This window comes from Octopus sinensis, linkage group LG3 (assembly GCF_006345805.1).
Source record: "Octopus sinensis linkage group LG3, ASM634580v1, whole genome shotgun sequence".
NCBI lineage: Eukaryota > Metazoa > Mollusca > Cephalopoda > Octopoda > Octopodidae > Octopus > Octopus sinensis.
This window is the reverse complement of record NC_042999.1, coordinates 67,000,400-67,022,505: the sequence shown is the minus strand read 5'-3', so window position 1 is coordinate 67,022,505 and position 22,106 is coordinate 67,000,400. Positions and strand designations below refer to the sequence as shown.

At 38.6% G+C, this 22,106-nt stretch overlaps 1 protein-coding gene across 1 annotated transcript in view; it reads left to right on the top strand.

The window, feature by feature from the left end:
* The window catches only part of LOC115209468 (transient receptor potential cation channel subfamily V member 5-like), a 74,928-nt gene that overhangs the window by 16,003 nt on the left and 36,819 nt on the right, over window positions 1–22,106 (top strand). Inside the window, exon 3 of the mRNA XM_029777892.2 lies at window positions 7,969–8,325. Coding sequence (XP_029633752.1) covers window positions 8,050–8,325 — 276 coding nt within the window. The 5' untranslated portion in view covers window positions 7,969–8,049. The remainder of the gene's footprint in view (window positions 1–7,968; window positions 8,326–22,106) is intronic.

Genomic DNA, 22,106 nt, shown 5'->3' with positions numbered 1-22,106 from the left:
CTCTTTAGGAGAAGGAAAACGAAGATGTAACACCTGCAACTTTGTTTGTATCTAATAATGTTGATCAGATCTTCCTTTAGGGCAAAGGTGCGCATTGTTTAGAAAGTAGATTTGGTCTTATGCAAGGCTTTACCTCATTTTAAAAAGCTTCAAGTACAGGCATCATTTGATTTTTAACACCTCTATTATGCGTTGTATATAGTGGTTGGTCAATATCGAAAATGACAAAACAATCAATGGAAAATTCCATGATGGAATGAAAGCATGTGTTAACTTGAATAGTAGCTCTTTGAACGCCTGCTGCAAGAGATAACTATCGTTGCCACAACCGTGTAAAAGCGTGACCGACCAACCTATCAGATGATGTTGCTACACATCGCTGGTCACAATGCGCTTCGCATTGTTTTAGCCTACAAAGGACGATGGCTAAGCGAGCAGGCCAACAGAAGAAAGAGTGAGAGAAAGTTGTGACGAAAAAGTACAGCAGGGATCGCCACCACCCACTGCCGGAGCTCGTGGAGCTTTAGGTGTTTTCGCTCAATAAACACTCACAACGCCCGGTCTGGGAATCGAAACCGCGATCCTACGATCACGAGTCCGCTGCCCTAACCGTTGCGCCTCCACACACACACACATATATATATATATATATATATATACATACATACATATACATATATATATATACATACATATACATGCATATATATATTCTATTCCTGAGCGTTATACTAATACACCACCTGTCTTCGTCTTTTGTTTTCTTCGTAAACTCTCCCCATACATATATATACATATATATATATTTACATACATATAAAGTAAATAAATGGAGTTGAATGCAGATTTTATTAAAATTCTTTTACTTTCAACATATGTTTCGAAAGACAACATTGGTTTTATTCCAAAGGAATAAACGGTGTAAAATGCAATCTTCTCATCAGATTGCATTTTACACCGTTTATTCCTTTGGAATAAAACCAATGTTGTCTTCGAAACATATGTCGAAAGTAAAAGAATTTTAATAACATCTGCGTCCAACTCCATTTATTTACTTATACTACACAAATTACTGCACATTAACCCAGAGTTTCTACCTTTGAATAGGTCGCTTCATCCGTGTTACTTGCGTGAATTTTGCTACCCTGGTAACTGTTTATATATATATGAAACGAAACTTGGTTGTGAGTGTGTCTTGTGTACTTTTGGGGTGCACAAAGCAATCACTCACTAGCCGTTGCTTTAATAATCCAGAATCTCTACTAGTCAGAAACAACAAGACGCAGACGTAAAATATACATATAACTACTTTATTCTCTTTCTTGGTAAACAATAACAATACTGGTGTTATCTGATGTCCTTGATTCTGGGCGCGCAAGGCTGAAAGTTAATAGATTGTAATATTTACAATCTTCAGCCCCAAAACAGAAGAAAAGGATTCAAGATGGCGTCGAACAATGGAGACGATGTTGGTCTGCAACAATTTGGTAAGGACTGCTCGAAGCTAGTTCCAACGGAGAGAAAATATATCGCGTGACGTCGCCTTCAATCGCTGGGTCCCAAGTCCTCGATGACTGCTGCTAGTGGTCAAACGTTCTACGACCCCCTTGCCTTGCTAACCACCACGATAGGCAAGCGGGTCGTGCTTCCGGTGGTTCGCGCATGCGCGAGAGGGCCCTTCCTTTCTCTTGGTGAAGGCACCAACACGCGCGAAATACAAATGGACAGTGCGCGAGCGCGCGCCGTTGTAGGTTCACTACAGGCTCCCCTCCAGTGCGTACGCACGAAAGGAAACTTATTGTAGTGACTGCAAAACTCAAGGTGGACACCAGATAACCAAATAGCACACAATAATATAATGGCAAAATTTATAACATACACAAGAAATTTACTAATGGAAAAAGAGAAAAAATACTCAATGAGCAAAAATCAAGAGTGCATGCATGAAAGTGTATACGTCACAAAGTATAAACCTTCCGCTGTAGGAAGCGGAAGAAAAGGCAGAACTCACAGTTATTGAACCTAGGCGAAATTAAAATCCAACTTCTCTAAAGGTGGTTGATCCTGCAAAATAGCAGTTAAATCAATTGCTGCAGGAGAGGAAATGGAATTGACAGAAGCTCGCTAGTAACACAAAAGACAAAAGTGCAAACATGCTGGTGTGATGCGCGACACAGATAATTTTCTGTTAATTACGTGACCAAACAGTGGTCTAACAGGGAAAAATAATTACGCCTATAAATCGGCGCAGCGCATTTAAACATCCGACGTCTATGAGTCGGGAAAAGAATTAGGCTAACGCAAACGTGTTGCAAAAAACAAGGCAATACACGTGCGAAGCAAAAGGCGCATGAAATGCAATAGTGCTTGCCAGACCAAAAAACAGCAAGAATATGCCAGTGGTTAAGCGATTATATGCCTCGTTCGTACAGGAACAAAGGTATGACATGCTGGCGCGTTATAATGGACAAACAACCCTCTCTATGTATACGTGACCGACCTAGGGTCTATAGAAATGAGGGGTGTCCACAAAAGGCAAATTCAGCATGGAAAAAAAAAGCGAGAAAAGCATGTGTGACGTATGTATGTGAGAGAGAGCATTTATGTGTGTGTACGTGTGTGCGACAGAAATACATACAAGGTGAATGCGAGCAAAATACAAAAACAGCGCATAGAAAAAATGTCTCTCAAGTGCTATTTCAGACAAGAATTAATTTACCAGTCTGTAATAGCCTGATGTACAATAGCAGTTCGTTCTGTAACAGAAATGTTGAAATCACAAAATGCAGATGCCGATTGAACACATATCGTGTAGCGGTTGTGGCTTCAATGCTGTGACAGGTTAACTGGAACAGAAGAATCTCGTAGATAGACGGTGCTGTGAATCCTTGGTGTGCATATGCACAAACGGCAAGTGGACCAAACTTCCGCGAGTTGCTATGTACATCTTGTGGAGGTCGACGGTGTTGAAAGGCGACGGTGGTGGTGGAAGGCGACTGTAGTGGACTTGAGACAACATCGTTCTTAGTGATGATGGCGACGAAGATAGCGACGACGTGAAGTAGAAAGACGACGATGATGATGACGAAGGTGGAGAAAAGGCATCGTTGATATGATGGCGTCCGTCATTATGGCTGTAGAATTAGAAAGAGGCTCCTTCTACAACTGTTTGTAGTGGCCGGAAACAAATCGTCGAAAGATGATGCGTAGAGTTAATCGTGTTCCGACTTCGCAGAAAAAACTGGATTTCTTTGTTGATAAGTGATCTCTGGTTTTAGACCAGAATCACGTCGGGGTCACCACTGAAACGAGCTTAGTGAGTGTGAAAGTCTTATCTTGTACTTTCGGGGTACAAGAAAGCAATCACTCACTAGCCGTTGCTTTAATAATCCAGAATCTCTACTAGTCAGAAACAACAAGACGCAGACGTAAAATATACATATAACTACTTTATTCTCTTTCTTGGTAAACAATAACAATACTGGTGTTATCTGATGTCCTTGATTCTGGGCGCGCAAGGCTGAAAGTTAATAGATTGTAATATTTACAATCTTCAGCCCAAAAACAGAAAAGGATTCAAGATGGCGTCGAACAATGGAGACGATGTTGGTCTGCAACAATTTGGTAAGGACTGCTCGAAGCTAGTTCCAACGGAGAGAAAATATATCGCGTGACGTCGCCTTCAATCGCTGGGTCCCAAGTCCTCGATGACTGCTGCTAGTGGTCAAACGTTCTACGAGCCCCTTGCCTCGCTAACCACCACGATAGGCAAGCGGGTCGTGCTTCCGGTGGTTCGCGCATGCGCGAGAGGGCCCTTCCTTTCTCTTGGTGAAGGCACCAACACGCGCGAAATACAAATGGACAGAGCGCGAGCGCGCGCCGTTGTAGGTTCACTACATATATATATGTATGTATATATATATATATATATATATATATATATGGCCCCGTGTCGGTGGCACGTAAAAGCACCATCCGTTCGTGTCCGTTGCCAGCATCGCCTGGCCCCGTGCCGGTGATACGTAAAAGCACCATCCGTTCGTGGCCGTTCGCCAGCTCTGTCTGGCACCTGTGCAGGTGGCACGTAAAAAACACCCACTACACTCGCGGAGTGGTTGGCGTTAGGAAGGGCATCCAGCCGTAGAAACACTGCCAGATCTGACTGGGCCTGACGAAGCCTTCCAGCTTCACAGACCCCAGTTGACCCGTCCAACCCATGCTAGCATGGAAAGCGGACGCTAAATGATGATGATATGTATATATATATATATATATATATATATTATATATATATATATATATATATATATATATATATATATATATATATAATGCTCGGGAAGTGAAAAAGTCTTTAACGTTTCGACACTACGCTCTTCCATAGAAAGGAACACGCATATATATATGTATGTATGTATGTATGTATGTATGTATGTAAGAACATGTACAGGAATATTTAGAGAAAAGATACTTGATAAAAATCAGAAACGAACCTGACTAACTTAGGATGGGGTTAATAGTCTGATAAATGATAAACTGTCTTGTAACCAATAGCTATGACAAATAAATCAGTAATTAATTAATTAGCAATAATGAAGTGGAGCACACTCTGTAAGGCGTCTGTGTGTTTTATTGGCAGAATATCATCTTCTCCATAAGTACAAGTGCCTAGACGGAGATTTGATGAGCAGTTTCATTTCACTTACGTAAAGACGCGTGGCTTAGTGGTTAGCAGAGCCGTCGCTAAGCCCCTGTAACCCCTACGGTTGAGGGGCCTCTTGTTAAGATCAAAGTATGTAGATGAGTCATCTATTTACCTTGGTTAAGATGTTGAACAAGAATTAAAAAAATTCTATGTTAATTGAAAATTTCAAGAAATAAAATGGTAATACATTGTACCTGCAAAAGTTCATGTAAAAATATTATTTTGTACCATGAACTTGTACCAGACTTTGTGGATTATCTACAATATAGATTGAACACGAACTTAGCTCTCAGCTTGATTATTCTGAACTGATAAATGATTTCGTGAAGCGAAAAGTGCGCCGTGTTAGTCTTTGAAAGTTGCATGGATTATAAAAATGCTCTTTTATTTGTATCTGGAAGTTTTACTTATAGAAATTTGTAATAGACTTAAATAAATTTACGGAAAGTTTATGAAAAAAACAAAAGTCGAAGACAGGTGGTGTACAAACAAACAGATGTATTAGTATAACGCTCAGGAATAGAAAAAGTCTTTTACGTTTCGAGTCTACGCTCTTCTACAGAAAGGGACACAGAAAAAACAAGGCGAGAAAAAAATGTGTGTAGTGGCTAACGATCTTTGAACTTTTAAAGATGTTCTTTAGGATAACGTGAAATATTGAACTTGAGATAGAATTAAGTAAAATATAACTATGAATAAAAGGTGTATAGATTATGAATTTTGATTGAAGAGATGGGGCCTCGAAACAAAAAGTTGCAGGGAAGCGGTCCCTAAAATAACGCGACGGAGCTGGTGGTTAGGGTGTTGCACCTACGATCACAAGATCGCTGGTTTCCTTTTTTCTGGACCGAGTGGTGGTTATGTTTTTGAGCAAACTACTTCATTGCTTGTCGCTGCAGTCCACTTAGCTGTAAATGGGCGACCTTGCGATGGACTGTCGAACCGTTCAAGGAGAATGTTGTGATCTCAGTTACTCATACGCCATGAGAACCCTGTTGGTCTATACCAGGGGTTCACAACCTGGCCCATGTGGACCACTAGGTGGTTCACGGGAAAATCCAGGTGGTCCACAGGAAAATTCAGATGTTCCATGGAAAATTTTCTGTGGTCCATCTGAAGAATTAAAAAATTTCCGAACACGCACATGTCGCGCAAACGAAATGTGTCTCATCGCATATGCATGAGCATATACAAGTGCACTCATTGCCTATTGGACGACTAGCTATCCAATCATACACGGACGCGTACCAGACAGGTACAGACGCGTACAATCGGGTCCACGTTTGCACGCATTAAAAACACGCAAAAAATTGTGTGTTCTCGGCTAGTCAACGCAATCGTGTTTTCTACCTGACTTTTGAATGGAGGATTACTAACGAATTATGATTCTTTTATGACTTCATTGCTTTCAGGTTTAGCTTAAGGTATTTTCGCACCCGACATCACAAAATGCGTCTGATTAAGCATTGCCGGACAGCAAATAGAGACTCGGACATTGCTTGGAAAATATTTTTCATTTTTAACCTCGTATATAGTACGCACTAGGAATTTCGACCTTTAAATTTTGGGGAAAAATGCGGATTATACTTGAGGATTTACGGTACATAAAACAAAACGTACAAATCTGCACGTATACATACATACATACATACATACATACATACATGCAAAAATACCCTGCTGTTGATGTTGAAATTCCAATGAAGAAGCCTTGGATTTAGGTTAAAATCCGGCTCTTTCTCTATTGGCAAGATACATGCATACGTATACATGCATACATACATACATACATACATACATACATACATACATACATACATACATACATACATACATACATACGTAGTACATAAATGCATACGTACATGCAAGCATACAGATATTAAGGATTCTTGGTTCTTGGTTAGAAACCGATTCTTTATTGGCAAGAAATCTTGAAATAAAACTGAATAACATACATGCACGCATACACGCACGCACGCACAAACAAACGCTCACACATACAGGCACAAACAAACACACACACACACACATGATGGGCTTCCATACAATCTCTATCTACCGAATTCATTCACAGGGCATTGGTCGGTTCGGAGGTATAGCAGAAGACGCTTGGCCCAAGATGCCTCACCGTGGAAATGAATCCCCAAATCTCGTGGTTGCGAAGCGATCCATCAGACCTAAGGACAGGCCCCATCTCTCTCCTCCTTATGGCACATGGACTTATCCAAAACCACAAATTTCAGTATAGATTTTTATAGACAAATGAATAATTAATTCACACTGCAAAGACGTATTTGGCAAATATTCACCAGGTTACTACTACTACTACTACTACTACTACTACTACTACTACTACTACTACTACTACTACACCACCACCACCACCACCACCACCACTACTACTACTATTACCACCACTACTACTACTACTACTACTACTACTACTACTACTACTACTACTACTACTACCGCCACTACTACTACTACTACTACTACTACTACTACTACTACCATCACCACTACTATTACTACTACCACAACCACCGCCGCCACTACTATTACCACCACCACCACCACCACTACTATTACCACCACCACCACCACTTTTTCTATCCCAATGGCTTCTAATCCGGTATTTATATATTATTATTTATAGGGAGAGTTTACGAAAAAAAACAAAAGACGAAGACAGGTGGTGTACAAAACAAACAGATTTATTAGTATAACACTCAGGAATAGAAAAAGTCTTTTACATTTCGAGCCTACGCTCTTCTACAGAAAGGGACACAGAAGAAACAAGGAGAGAAAAAAGGAGAGAAAAAAAGGAGAGAAAAAAGGAGAGAAAAAATGCGTGTAGTGGCTAACGATCTATCATGGTGACTGACTTTGGACCAGTTATTATTTATAACTTTATCAAAGGCGACAAGCTGGGAGAACCTTTAGCATTGCAGGCAAAATGCTAATTGTCATTTCATTGGCCTTTACGTTTTTTTTTTTAGTTCAAATGTCACCGAGGTCGACTTCACCTTTTATCCTTTCAGTATTGATAAGTACCCGTCAAGCATTAGAGTTGATGTAATGAACTTACCTACTCCTCTAAACTTGCAGGGCTTGTGCCTAAATTTGAAACCATTATCTATAACTTTCCCTACTCTGAGTTCAACCAATAAAAATGTATTATTATGTGTCTCTTGAAGTTTCTAAATTCTTGTGATGCAAACAGTATTTCTAAATGTCTTATTTCTTTTCCTGTCTTATAGGACTGTTCACTGCCCAATTTTCCTGAAACACTGCTGTTATGATCTCCAATGGATTTTACCATTTGAACTAAATTTTCAAAGATGGGAAACATCTTTCATCGTTCCAGCCGAATTACTGACGCGGTGGCAGCATGGAAACAACAGAATAGAGAATTTCCAGTCCATCCATTATATACCTTAGTAAACTTCAACAATGGAGGAAAACTTGTGGATGCGTACAATAAGGGAGGGAGAGAAAAACTGATACAAGCTTTAAAGGGGCATGTGGAGCCCTTGCTTTACAACCGAGGCAAGGGAGATATTATCAGCAAAACTGAATATCTTCGCTGGCGATATCAAACTCATCTGAGACTGTTGGTATGTATATAATATTCCCATGAAGAGAATTTACTACAATTAGTGGATAGATTAGATGAATTGATAAGTGCAGGTTTGGCTGTGTGGTTAAAAGGTACGCTTTTCAGCCACGGCCACGTAGCTTCTCAGTTTGATCTCATTATTTGGCATCTTCTGCTAAATAACCTTAGGATGACCAAGGACTTGTGAAAGTCTAATTTGCTACATGCAGATACCCATTGTGCATCTAATTATGTGTGTGTGTGTGTGTGTGCATGTGTGTATGTATATATATATATATGTGTATGTGTATGCACATGTCCTAGTGGTCAAGAGATCGCAGGTTCAAATCTCAGACCGGGCGATGTGTGTGTGTTTATGAGCAAAACACCTAAGCTCCATGTGGCTCTGGAAAGAAATAAAACATTTAGAAATACTGTTTGTATCACAAGACTTTAGAAAGTAATGCCAAACTTCTGCTGACACTTTCACCACAACTTTCTATCAGTCTTTCCTCCTGCATCTTGCAGCTCACCTACAACGGACCTATATGCCAAGGAAACTGGGAAACCGGTGTGGCTCGAGAAGGAACAAACAATATATGTGTATATACATACATACATTAACACATCCTATGTCTATATATGTAATTTGTAACTAGTTTCCCAAACAAAAATACGCTACTCAATACATTGTGATTGTGTGGAGCAAATGTTATTTACTATAAAATAGTTGATAATTCTAATTTTCTGTTAGTGGAATTTCTTTCTCATTAGAGCATTCTTTAGATGGATGTGATTCTAGTAAAGGTTTTCTCTTGGAAGGTGTTTTATTTCAGGCTTTTTATCTGTGATAAGGTGTTGTCAAATTTTGATAGATGATATTGAGTAGCAGACAGGAATGTTTTTAGATTATGTGTGTTTATTGTAATATGATATGCATGAGACATTTTGATTTCAGCAAAATCAAAAGCATGTAGGTGTGACGATGAAAAATATAAAAATTTGAAATTTGCTATATTGAACTATTGTTAGTATTATTATTTTTTCATTACTGGTGTATGATGTTGGCGAATTGGCAGAATTGTTAGGGGTGTTGGATAGAATGTTTCATAGAATTTGTTTCAAGTATTTCCTCTCCGAGATCCAGCCCCATCCATGCCAAATTTACCTTTTTCATATTTTCAAAGTCAACGAGAATGTACCTGTACAGGGTAGCGGATGAGCAGAACTCTTTAAGGGCCGGACAAAATGTCTTGTGGTATCTGATTTGGATTTTTGCATCCTGACAGCTTGATGCCAAGTTATATTGGCTCAAGTGAGCGGCCTTTCTTTTGGATAAATGTCGATGGTGAACAGAAAGAGAAGACTTGCATATAAGGATGGGCAACTGATAAATGGCTATGTAGTTAAGAAGCTCGCTTTGCAGCCATTTGGTTTTGTGTTCAGGCCTACTGCGTGGCACCTTAAGCGAATGTCTTCTGCCATAGTCTTGGACTGACCAATCCTTTGTGAATAAATTTGACAGACGAAACCTGCGTGGAAGCCGGTCATATATGTGTGTGTGTATGTGTTTGTTCTCAACCACTCAACACCTGGTGTTGGTTTGTTTACGTCTCCATACGATAGCGGTTCCATAAGCGAAAATAATGGAATAAGTACCAGATTTAAAAAAGAAAATAAATACTGGGGTTGATTTGCTCTTCCAGTGGAGAATTATTATAGCCTTAATTGCGGCCAACTGTTGGTTGTGGTCAGCTTTTTTGAGGGACGTAGAGAACTCGTTGGTCGAAGCTGGCTCAACCAAATGTCGCCCTAAGTTCAAATAAGTAGTACACAACAACAACATCAGCATCATCAGCATCAACATCAAAAGCAGTAGCAGCAGCTCTGGAATCAAACACAAAATAAAATACTTTCATTAGCCAAAACTACCACATAGTAGTAAAATTAATCTTACACACACACACACACACACACACACACACACACACACACACACACACACACACACAGAGAAGGAGCAGCAACACTGGAATAAAACATAAACCAAAATACTTCCATTAGTTAAAACCAAATTGTTGAATGGATTCACGTAAGCAGAAACTGTATTGAAACCTGTCCGATGGATTATGCCTGTAATTGGAAAGTAAAGCTTTGTCACACACACTGTGTTAGGCTGATTCTAGGTTAAGGGAGCATGTGTCAAAGGAAATCTCAGCCACTTTGCACGCTGGTTCAATGAAACGGGTATCCACTTGATTGGATAACTAGATACTCGTACTTGTTGGATAGTAAAGTTAAACTTATTCATGCATACATACACACACACACACACACTCAATATATGTGGAGCCAAAATACACACCTGCGCATATGCATACAATATACCTCTGAAGATTGGAGTCCGTTGAGTAAAAACTTGCCACAGGATGAGCGGACAGTTGGAGAAATCTTCAGAAGAACTCATGTCAAACAAGTATTTTAACCCATTAGTTCCTGACACTCTGATAGAACTGGGCCTACCTAGATAGTGACACCTATGTGTCTTCCTGTGGTTATTTGAATGCGGATCTTTTCACTTTGACCGGAAAAATTTTTAATATAATTTCTATGTAACTAAAAAATTTTAAACTTCATATACTGTACTAATAAGTAGAAAGGTAGACAATCCACAAATATCCTCAGGAAGATGGCCCTGCTCGATCTGTAGAAAATTGTAGGTAGAAACTCTATAAGATGTACCCAGTGTAAGCTATGGACACATAAGAGGTGCAGCAATGTCAAAGGTAAGCTAACTGGGAAGATAGTTTTTGTATGTGGCAGATGCTCGGGAGCATTGACCTCCGAAAATCTGCAGAAAACAACTTCCGTCACTTTCCAGGGGGAAAAACTAGAAGTAGTTGATAGCTTCCGTTATCTAGGTGACCAAGTCAGTAGTGGGGGTGGGTGCGCTGAAAGTGTAACTGCTAGAATAAGAATAGCCTGGGCAAAGTTTAGGGAGCTCTTACCTCTGCTGGTGACTAAAGGCCTCTCGCTCAGAGTAAAAGGCAGACTGTATGATGCATGTGTACGAACAGCCATGCTACATGGCAGTGAAACATGGGCCGTGACTGCTGAGGACATGCGTAAGCTCGTGAGGAATGAAGCCAGTATGCTCCGATGGATGTGTAATGTCAGTGTACTTACTCGACAGAGCGTTAGTACCTTGAGAGAAATGTTGTACCTAAGAAGCATCAGTTGTGGTGTGCAAGAGAGACGATTGCGCTGGTGTGGTCATGTGGCGAGAATGGATGAAGATAGGTGTGTGAGAAAGTGCCAATCCCTAGCAGTTGAGGGAACCCGTGGAAGAGGTAGACCCAGGAAAACCTGGGACAAGGTGGTGAAGCACGACCTTCGAACGTTAGGTCTCACCATGGAAATGACTAGAGACCGAGACCTATGGAAGTATGCTGTGCGTGAGAAGACCCGGCAAGACTAGTGAAGTCATAACCCGTGGCCCCTACCTGGGACGTAGTCAGTCCACCTGTGCATACCTTCCTTCTTGTGACACTTGTGAAGACCTGTTGAGGCAAGTGAAAATCAATCAAATCAAATCAAATCAAATCAAACCAAATCAAAATAGATGAACATCAATGGAATTTGTATCCCTGTGGTACCAGTGCCGGTGGTACCAGTGCTGGTGGCACATAAGAAAACCATCCGAGCGTGACCGTAGCCAGTACCGCATCGACTGGCCTCTGTGCTGAGGGCACGTAACAAACACCATCCGAGCGTGGCCATTCGCCAGCCTCGTCTGGCACCTGTGTCGGTGGCACATAAAAACACCATCCGAGCGTGGCCGTCTGCCAGCCTCGCCTGGAACCTGTGTCGGTGGCACATAAAATCACCCACTACACTCTCGGAGTGGTTGGCGTTAGGAAGGGCATCCAGCTGTAGAAACACTGCCAGATCTGACTGGCCTGGTGCAGCCTTCGAGCTTGCCAGACCCCAGTTGAACCGTCCAACCCATGCTAGCATGGAAAGCGGACGTTAAACGATGATGATGATGATGATGATACTGGTAGAATGTGTTTATAAAACATCTTTTTCTCTTGGCTTTCTTGAGAAAATTCCGTAGTTTGTAACATATTTGTTGTTTAATTTCTTGCATTTCGGCAATTTCAACCAATCAATGACATCTGTTGAGGTGAAAACGATTTCTGCCGTAACATTTTTGTTTTTTATGAGAAAAAAGATATCTTGTGGCCATAAACTGAGGGGTCTTGACTACCGAGTAATGTAACATATTATTGTATAGATAAATTTCCTCTATTTACATAATATTGAGGTCTCTTTCTTTCTTTTGTTATCTTACCGTTTTACCAATATATATATATATATATATATATATATATATATATATATATATATATTGTTTCAAATTTGTGTGAATGTGTATAGAATTGTATATCAGTTGAACAAAGTTAAAAGATAGCCTGGTTTTAACGCTTTTTATCATGGCATTTTAACAAAATTAGCGCTTTCATACATAATGTACTCATTAGATTTCAGATGCAGCTATGTGCGTGTGTGTGTGTGTGTATATATACGTATGTGCATTTGTGTGTGTTTGTATGCATACACGCCCATCATCATCACCATCATTATCATCATCATTGCTTCCGCTTTTCCATACTGTTATAGATTGGACGGATCAATTTCAACACAGTTTCAGCTGAGCAAATTAGATTCTACTTCTTTCATTTTAGCATAAAAGCTATCCAGTGTGGGTAACCTAAAGGCCCTCCTGCTCAGATTCTCCTAGTCTTTCCTTTTTAAACTAGATAATAGGAGAAACAGAAAACTTAACTTCAATGTATTGAAATACCTGAAAGGAATTAATTGGTTGTTTGTTAACAAATCTAATTACAAGACTCACTAAAAGCCTTGTTATTTACTGTCTGGGTTTACAAAACTGGCAAAGTGTGTGCATTATTTATTATTTGTAGAAGAAAGCTAGTAACGAGAGATATAGCAAACTGTCCAATATTAGTGTTTAGAACAGGTGGTTATTAAGAAACAGCAGCGACAACAACAACAATAATAATAATATATGAAAACTGGAGGGTTTTTTTTAAAATTTCGAATGGCTTAAAACTATTTTATATCAATTCAATATTAGTGTTAAGTGCTATGTAAGTACTGTGTGTTAGGATAGGAGATAAGGCTCCAGATGACAATAAAGGAGGTTATGGTGGTGATGGTGATGACAATGATAGCGAGGAAGTAAAAAAAAAAAAAAGAACATGATTGAATTTCCAAAGTGCATATCAAAATGATTGACAAAACTGAGAGATATTAAGAGCAACCTAAAGGAATGAATAGATGTTAGTTCGCAAAGGTGGCAATTGTTCATGAGGTAATTGGTGCACTTAATACAAAATATACATGAGAGACTGAATGATAATGGAATTGATAAGTGCATTGTCGATCTGCAGAAAACCATCATCTTGTATTCTGCATTGAATTGAGGAGACAAGTTGTCACCAAGCCTCAATATAACATCCCTACTAATTAAATTTGCATGTAACAGCTTTTGAGTAATAATAATATTTTATCCTATGGGCATAAGGTCTGGAATCTCTGTCAGTATAGAATTGCAGTGCCTATTCAGGCAGTGTGTTTAGATATTTTTCTCATCAAAGAGGTTTTCACTTCAATAATTTTCCCAATTTAATGGCCCATCAAATTTTTGTAGATGTTTGTTCAATTTGGAATCAAAATTTCTCCAGAACGTGGGTGACCTTTCCTTGAAAGATTTCAAAAATGTTACGTCCTATGTAATGTACTTTCATGGTGTAGAAGCCACAGCATAAATTTCAGGAAGATTACCGGCATCATTTGATATTTCCAGAGCTTACCCATTCATCTGTCACAGAAATAAGAATGTAATTATTCAATTAACTTAAATTGTTGGTGTGAATTGTTGGCATGGCTTACAGGTTAGAGAATTTGGTTCGTGATTGTCAGATCAATTCCTGGCGGTGCGTTGTGTCCTTGAGCAAAACTCGTTATTTTATGCTGCTCCAGTCCACTCAGCTGGCAAAAATGAGTTGTACTTGCAATTCAAAAGGCTAGGCTTGTCACACACTGTGTCATGCTGAATCTACCCAAGAACTACGTTAAGGGCATTCATGTTTGTGGAGTGCTCAGCCACTTGCACATTAATTTCACACGCAAGCTGTTCTGTTGATCGGATCACCTGGAACTCTTATTTCTTTATTGCCCACAAGGGGCTAAACATAGAGGAGACAAACAAGGACAGACAAAGGAATTAAGTCGATTTAATGGACCCCAGTGTGTAACTGGTACTTAATTCATCGACCCCGAAAGGAGGAAAGGCAAAGTCGACCTCAGCGGAATTTGAACTCACAATGTAACGGCAGACGTAATACCGCTAAGCAGTTCGCCTGGTGTGCTAATGTTTCTGCCAGCTCATGCCTGGAACTCTTGTTGTCGTAACCGACAGAGTGCAAGTACGAACTAGATTTGTTGGGACTTCCAGTCAGTTTTTAAAGATTAAAATAAACATAGTACACAGCTAAGATTAAGCAGCCCAACCTTGGATGTATATAACTAAAGTTTTGAAAGACAAATTTCAACATATAAATGATACTCAGTTTGTACACCATACAGATGGAAATGGTGCATTATCGAATGACTAGGATTTATTTATTATTAATCAAGTGTTCAATACAAACTGTTGCAAAATTTTATTGTAGTGAACTGCTTTATAATTGGTGTTACATCAATTGTCTGCAGGATATTATTTCTCTATGCAAATGAGCGGAAGCCAGTTCAAATGCTGCTGCTAAAATGATTTTAAAAAAGTAAGCGGCATACAAAGTATTACAAACGATCTTAGGATGGTGAATAGAGTAACCATTCTTGTATTACATACTCATCATTTTGGAATTTATTAAACAGAGTATTTGATAAATGTGTCTTATCCTTAGTGGTTGTAGTTACTACAAAGAATGTAATAATTTCATCATATTTGGTAGTATTGGAAATTTGAATTTGAAATTAAGAAATTACAAATTCACATGTTAATTTTATTTTTTGCTTACTTGTTACGGAATTCCTAAAATTTCTAGTCGGTGGTAATCATGTACAGTAGTATTTCATTCTTTTCGGAAAGTGTCAGCATAATATAATCTGTTACTTGATAATTAAACATTTTATGAAGTGAGACATTTCATTAAAGGTGAAAATAATCAGTCTGGAGGAAAGTGATGGAATACTCTTTTGCTCTCTCTTTTACTTCTTTCAGTCATTTTGACTGTGACCATGCTGGAGCACAGCCTTTAGTTGAGCAAATCGACCCCAGGACTTATTCTTTGTAAGTCTAGTACATATTCTATCAGTCTCATTTGCTGAACCGCTAAGTTACGGGGACGCAAACGCACCAGCATCAGTTGTCAAGCAATGTTGGGGGGGGATGACGAACACAGACACACAAAAACATACACACTCGCATATATATATATATATATATATATATATATATATATATATATATATATATATATATATATACCTCTGACGTTATATCCTATAATGCTTTTTTAAAACAAACTTAATAGCGTTCAGTTAATCACTATACATATCCATCATTTTCTGTTAAAATGTCTTATTGACGAGTTTCATTTCTTCATTTCCCTGAAGAGAAGATTACATTGTTTTACACTATTTTATTCCTTTGGAATAATACCAGTGATATCTTCTAAACATGTGTCGGAAGTAAAAGAATTTGAATAACACCTGTGTTTAACTCTCTATATATATATATATACTAGCATTATGACCTGGCGTTGCCGGGTCATAGTGCTAGTGCATGTATATATGTGTATATATATGTGTACATCTATATATATGCATCTACAGATAAAATACAAAATACGAAGTTATATCTTGATATTGCTAGTGATAACAATACTCAAAATATATAACACACTGGAATTGTAGCCCCGTCTCTTGCAATTTCGATCAATTGTATCTTGTCCTCCCTCTTGTATAGAAGTGTGACTACAATCCAGCCTACCTCTACTTCTGGGGGGACATTTTGAATTTTTATCTGGGACGTCCTACGTCTTGGATATAAAGGTAAAAATAAAATATTGCCACTTTGCAAGGTTTGAGTCAAGTACTCCCTTGCACGCTCCGTTGACTCAAACCTTGCTTCTATTGTGGTGAATTTACCGCCTCTGGTTAGATACTTGATATCTTTCATAGTCGCACCAAAACACTTTTTGATGGTGCTTTCCTTCAGGTGTTCAAATCATTTTTTTTCTCTACATTGTATACTTTATAGACAATAGTCTTTTCTTTAATTTAATGGACTATTCCATTTCTGCGCATTAATTTTATTTTTAATTTATTCCCATTCATGTGAAACTACTTATTCAAGTTTAAGTCATTGATGCAATTTTATACCAATTGCTATTTTTACTTTTGTAATGTTACGATTATATTATACTTTAGTTTGATTTTAATTATTACTTACTACATATAATTCAATTGTTATTATTATTTTTATTGTTAAAGTGAAAGTATCTGACATAAAATAGGGAAATGTTTTTGTTTCACTTTTAACATGTAATACTGAAATAGTGGAGAAGATATGATATTGCTATGGGCTCGCCCTAGGCAAGAAGTTGAACATTTTTTTCCCATGAAACTACATGGACCCTAAATAAGGCATGTGTAAAATTTGAATGAAATTGGTTGTGTAGTTCTCAACTTTTATGGAAACACACAGACAGACAGACAGACACACATTCTCAGTTTTATATATATAGAGATACATATGTATATATAGTACAAATAAGAAAATGGAGAAACAAATTAAGTTTGTTCATCCACTTATGGATATTATAATGTTGGATTATTTATTCATTTTACAAATGAGAACATCAAAAGCATACAAAATATTATATAAATCAATAGATAAGATAATAATACAAATACAGATTTTAAAAGTCATATTATAAATTAATGAAATCCTAAAATTACTTCTTACATATATATGACAGGCTTTTTTCAGTTTCCGTCTACCAAATTCACTCACGAGGCTTTGGTCGGCCCGAGGCTACAGTAAAAGACACTTGCCCAAGGTGCCACGCAGTGGGACTGAACCCGGAACCATGTGGTTCGTAAGCAAGCTACTTACCACATACCCACTCCTACGCCTTTTTATTTAATTTTTACTTTTTCTTTTTTGTTCTTACAGCGTTAGTAGTATAGCAATGGAGAGAAAACAGAGCACGATATTCTCCAGCTTTATATACTCAGTGTGAGTCTGAAAGGTCACTATTATGTTTTTGATGTAATCATGCCCCATTACGATGTCGGTCAGTTACTGCGTTAGTATTCTGAATACCCCATAGTCCCAGAGTAGTTTCTTGGATCGCAAAATTCTTTGTTGTTGTATATTTAACTATTTTCTTTTGTGGAATGTTCCCAGAAACTGGAACGAGTAATGATACCATTGGTAGGTCTAATAAAACAGGAAAAATTGAAATAGGAGTGGATATAAATGCTGATATTACATTTGAAGGAGCAGTGCTTCGCCTGGATCAAACAATCTATTACTTTTGGAAGTTTGTTCATTTTTGTTCCATTCTACTGCTATTTTCCCTGCATGTTCTCCATGTATGTGCCTATAATAGAATATTATTATTATTATTATTATTATTATTATTATCATTATTATTGAATGAGAGAGCAGTGCATGCCATCAGAGTGACACTGGGGTAAAATATACGAAGCCCAGTATACCCATCACGACTACCTGTCTGATAAGGGTACACCAGGCACATGCATCACAACCATATGTGTGCGACATGGTGATCTCATATCAAGATAAACAGTGCATGACCTTGCAGGTGGGGGCTAGTTAGAATTTTCTTCTGGTCGAGCAGCCCATCCCACTTAAAAGGTCCTTGAATAAGGGTTGTTTAAAGATGTTGAACGAAACACCCATGTTTCCAAAGGTGAATAATTCAAACCCCTAAGAATCTCTCTCAACACATAGCTGTGATGCTCCCCCACTACTTCTGCTCGTGATCAGAGATGCACATATCGTCAACCATTAAGGGACATGCTCAACTGGTTAAGGTCAAACAACTGACAAGCAAATCTGTGGTATTGAGCAGAATATTTGCTGTAGCCCATCTTTTATACCAAGACAAAACAATGTACATCATTATTATTATTAGTGAAAAGAAGGTGTCGAGCTTGCCGAATCGTTAGCACACTGGACAAAATGCTAAGTGGAATTTCGTCCACCTTCATTGATTTTGGTTTTCGTTGCTTATTGGTGATTCTGCTGTCGTTACTGTAATTATTGGTTTTTCACCCAGTATTAGCACTTTCGTTTCTTTAATAATAACTCTATAAAATTTTACTACGATCGGTCTGCTCGCGCGCGCGCGCGTGTATGTGTGTGTCTGTGTGTGTTTTGTTATTGTGTATGTACTCCACCCCCAATCGCTTGTAAGTACTGAGTTAAGCAAAATAGACTGATAAAATAAGTACCAGGCTTTTAAAAAATAAAGTACTGGGGTCGATTCGTTTGACTAAAATTCCTGAAGGTGGTGTTTGTTTGTTTGTTTGTTTGCTGAGTGAAGCGATCTTCGTCCCAGAGCTCGCAAGTAGTGGGAGAAGTCCGAAACGAGGTTCTTTGCTATTCGTAAGACCCGCAGAAGAGAAAGCAGGTCAACCCCTGACACCGAGAGCATCGATGGACGGATGTATGTGTATCCAGGCTCAGCAGTTGCGTAGGAAGTTGGGGATAAGAAACAGGAAGAAAGAGTGAGAGAAAGTTGGAGCGAAAGAGTACAACAGGGGTCACCACCACCCCCTGCCGGAGCCTCGAGGAGCTTTAGGTGTTTTCGCTCAATAAACACACACAACGCCCGGTCTGGGAATCGAAACCGCGATCCTCCAACCGAAGGTGGTGTCTCAGCATGGCCGCAGTCTAATGATTTAAACAAGCAAAAAATAAAAGATAAGAGATTTTATTTTCATAAATCAGAAATTACAGCTCTAATTCTTCTGAATCTAGTTTATTTAGCTTTTTTTCTTTATTCAGTAGAGAGATGGCAGAGGCGACTATATCCTCATTGAATTGCTCAATGTTTCGCATGACTGGTAATTGCTGCATTGTAGATGTACTGTTATTTCTGCAGTGATAACAAGACGAATACTGTAGTCTCTGACGTTGTATCGTTTATCAGAAAACTGGTTTTACACTGTGGCAAACAGCAAACCCTGAAGGAAAACGGCTGACTGAAAAAACACGACTGACGTAGTTATTGTTACCGTAGTGATAACTGTATGCTAGAGGACAGATTGAAATCTTTCCTTCTTTAATCAGATCTTGCTTGTTTGTCTGGAAGTCATCGTTGGAAGGCTAAATCGTCACTGATCAATCAGAAATACAGTTGTTTGTTCAAGTGGTGCGTCACCAACTGCAAGCAGGTCGAACATCGAGGTCATCAATTGTGGGATACACACACACATTCATGCACATACGCATACTTCTCTCTCTTTCTCTCTCTCTCTCTCACACACACACACACACATACACACACATAAAGTGATAAAAACACACTCCAACAAAACACACACATTTATATTTGGCGAGAGTTTTGTTGCCCTTATTTTCTTCTCTTCCCACAATATTTTTTGGCGCCACATTTTTCATCTTCTCCCCTCTCAGAACTCCTAATTTGCTTATTTTCAACCACTAGTTAACATTTGGCTTTCTCTGACAAATTATTCTACTTAGAGCGCTATATCTCTCTCTAGATTCTTATTTCTTTATTGCCTACAGGGGGGCTAAACATAGAGAGGACAAACAAGGACAGACAAAGGAATAAAGTCGATTACATCGACCTCAGTGCGTAACTGGTACTTAATCTATTGACCCCGAAAGGATGAAAGGCAAATTTGAACTCAGAATGTAACGGCAGACGAAATACTGCTAAGCATTTCGCCTGGCATGCTAATGTTTCTTATTTCTTTATTGTCCACAAGTAGCTAAACATAGAGGGGACAAACAAATGGATTAAGCTGATTACATCGACCCCAGTGCCTAACTGATACTTAATTTATCGACCCCAAAATGATGAAAGGCAAAGTCGACCTCAGCAGAATTTGAACTCAGAACATAACGGCAGATGAAACACCGCTAAGCATTTTGGCCAGCGTGCTAACATTTCTGCCAGCTTGCTGCCTTATATCTCTCTAGATTCTTTTATGGCTCTCATTCATTCTTTAGAACCTACAGTGGAATCATCCTCATGAATTTTTGTCGATTATGTCGACCATAGTACATAGTTGAACCGGGTACTGATTTTAATGATGCCTTGGTTACATTAGGATGCAAGCACAAACACAAACTGCACCACATATAAACACAAATGGATGAAATAAATTTCTTTCTATGATGATTTGAGTTTCATGCGATTGTGATCTTAAAGTGAGAACTATTTTCCTTGTGGTGCCATACACGTTTTATACACATTTGAACAGGTTCATTCTTTAGTCTATAGCTATCCGCTTCATTGGCTGGTTTTCAATGTTGTTTTGCTATATTTCCTTTTTAGAGTATCGACTTTGGCTGACGTAATTTCATTCGTCAGTTTATTGTTTATAAAATATTTTCCTGGGTTATCCTCTTTCTGTTCTTCTGTAGTTTTGCTGCTTTGATTTTTCTTTCTATTTATAGCTGTGATTTACCTTTCTATTTCTGATATCCTGCCTTTTCTGACTTCTGCTAAGTTGCTTCATATCCTGTTGATCAATATGTTTTTTGGTTTGGCATTTATTTTCTTGACACATAAATTGCATTTTTTAAAACAATTTCCAGTTTTTTTTTATATTGCCTATTGCTTCCTGGCGGCTAGTTATGCTATTTCTGATGTCCTATTTATTTCACTTCAGTTCAGTTATTTCATATTCATCCAAGTGTTTTGTTTATCATAGATTATTTGTCCAACGTTGTTTCCTCAATTGGTATAGTTATCTGGTTGCTTGTTATAGTTCAAAGTTCCACTTTTGTCTTTATTGAAATGCTATTCTGGGCCTTTATATAGCTATTTTATATAGCCTTTATATAGCCTTTATATAGCTATTTCACTGTGTATGTATGTCTTTTTCTTCTTTTTTCCCACTCATTTGACTGTGGCTGTTATGCCGGGGCGCCGTCTTAAAGAATTTTAGTTGAACAAATTGACCTCAGTTTTTTAAGCCTGGTACTTATTCTATCAGTTTCTTTTGTCGAACCGCTGAGTTACGTGGACGTAAACACACCAACACCAGTTCTGAGCGGTGGTGGTGGACAAACACAAACACAAAGACACACACACACCACATATTCACATACATGCATGCACACATACATACACACACGACAGGCTTCTTTTAGTTTCCGTCTACCAAATCCACTTACGAATGCTTTGGTCGGCCCGAGGTGCTACACAGTGAGACTGAACCTGGAATCATGTTCTTGGGAAGCAAATGTCTTACCTATTTCTTTACTACCCACAAGGGGCAAAACAAAGAGAGGACAAACAAGGACAGACAAACGAATAAAGTCGATTATATCGACCGCAGTGCATAACTGGTACTTATTTAATCGACCCCGAAGGGATGAAAGGCAAAGTTGAGACGCATGTTTATAGTGATAAATTATATGGTTATTGACAATTTGTCTATTTTTGGCATATTTCGCATTAAAATTTTTTTCTTTTG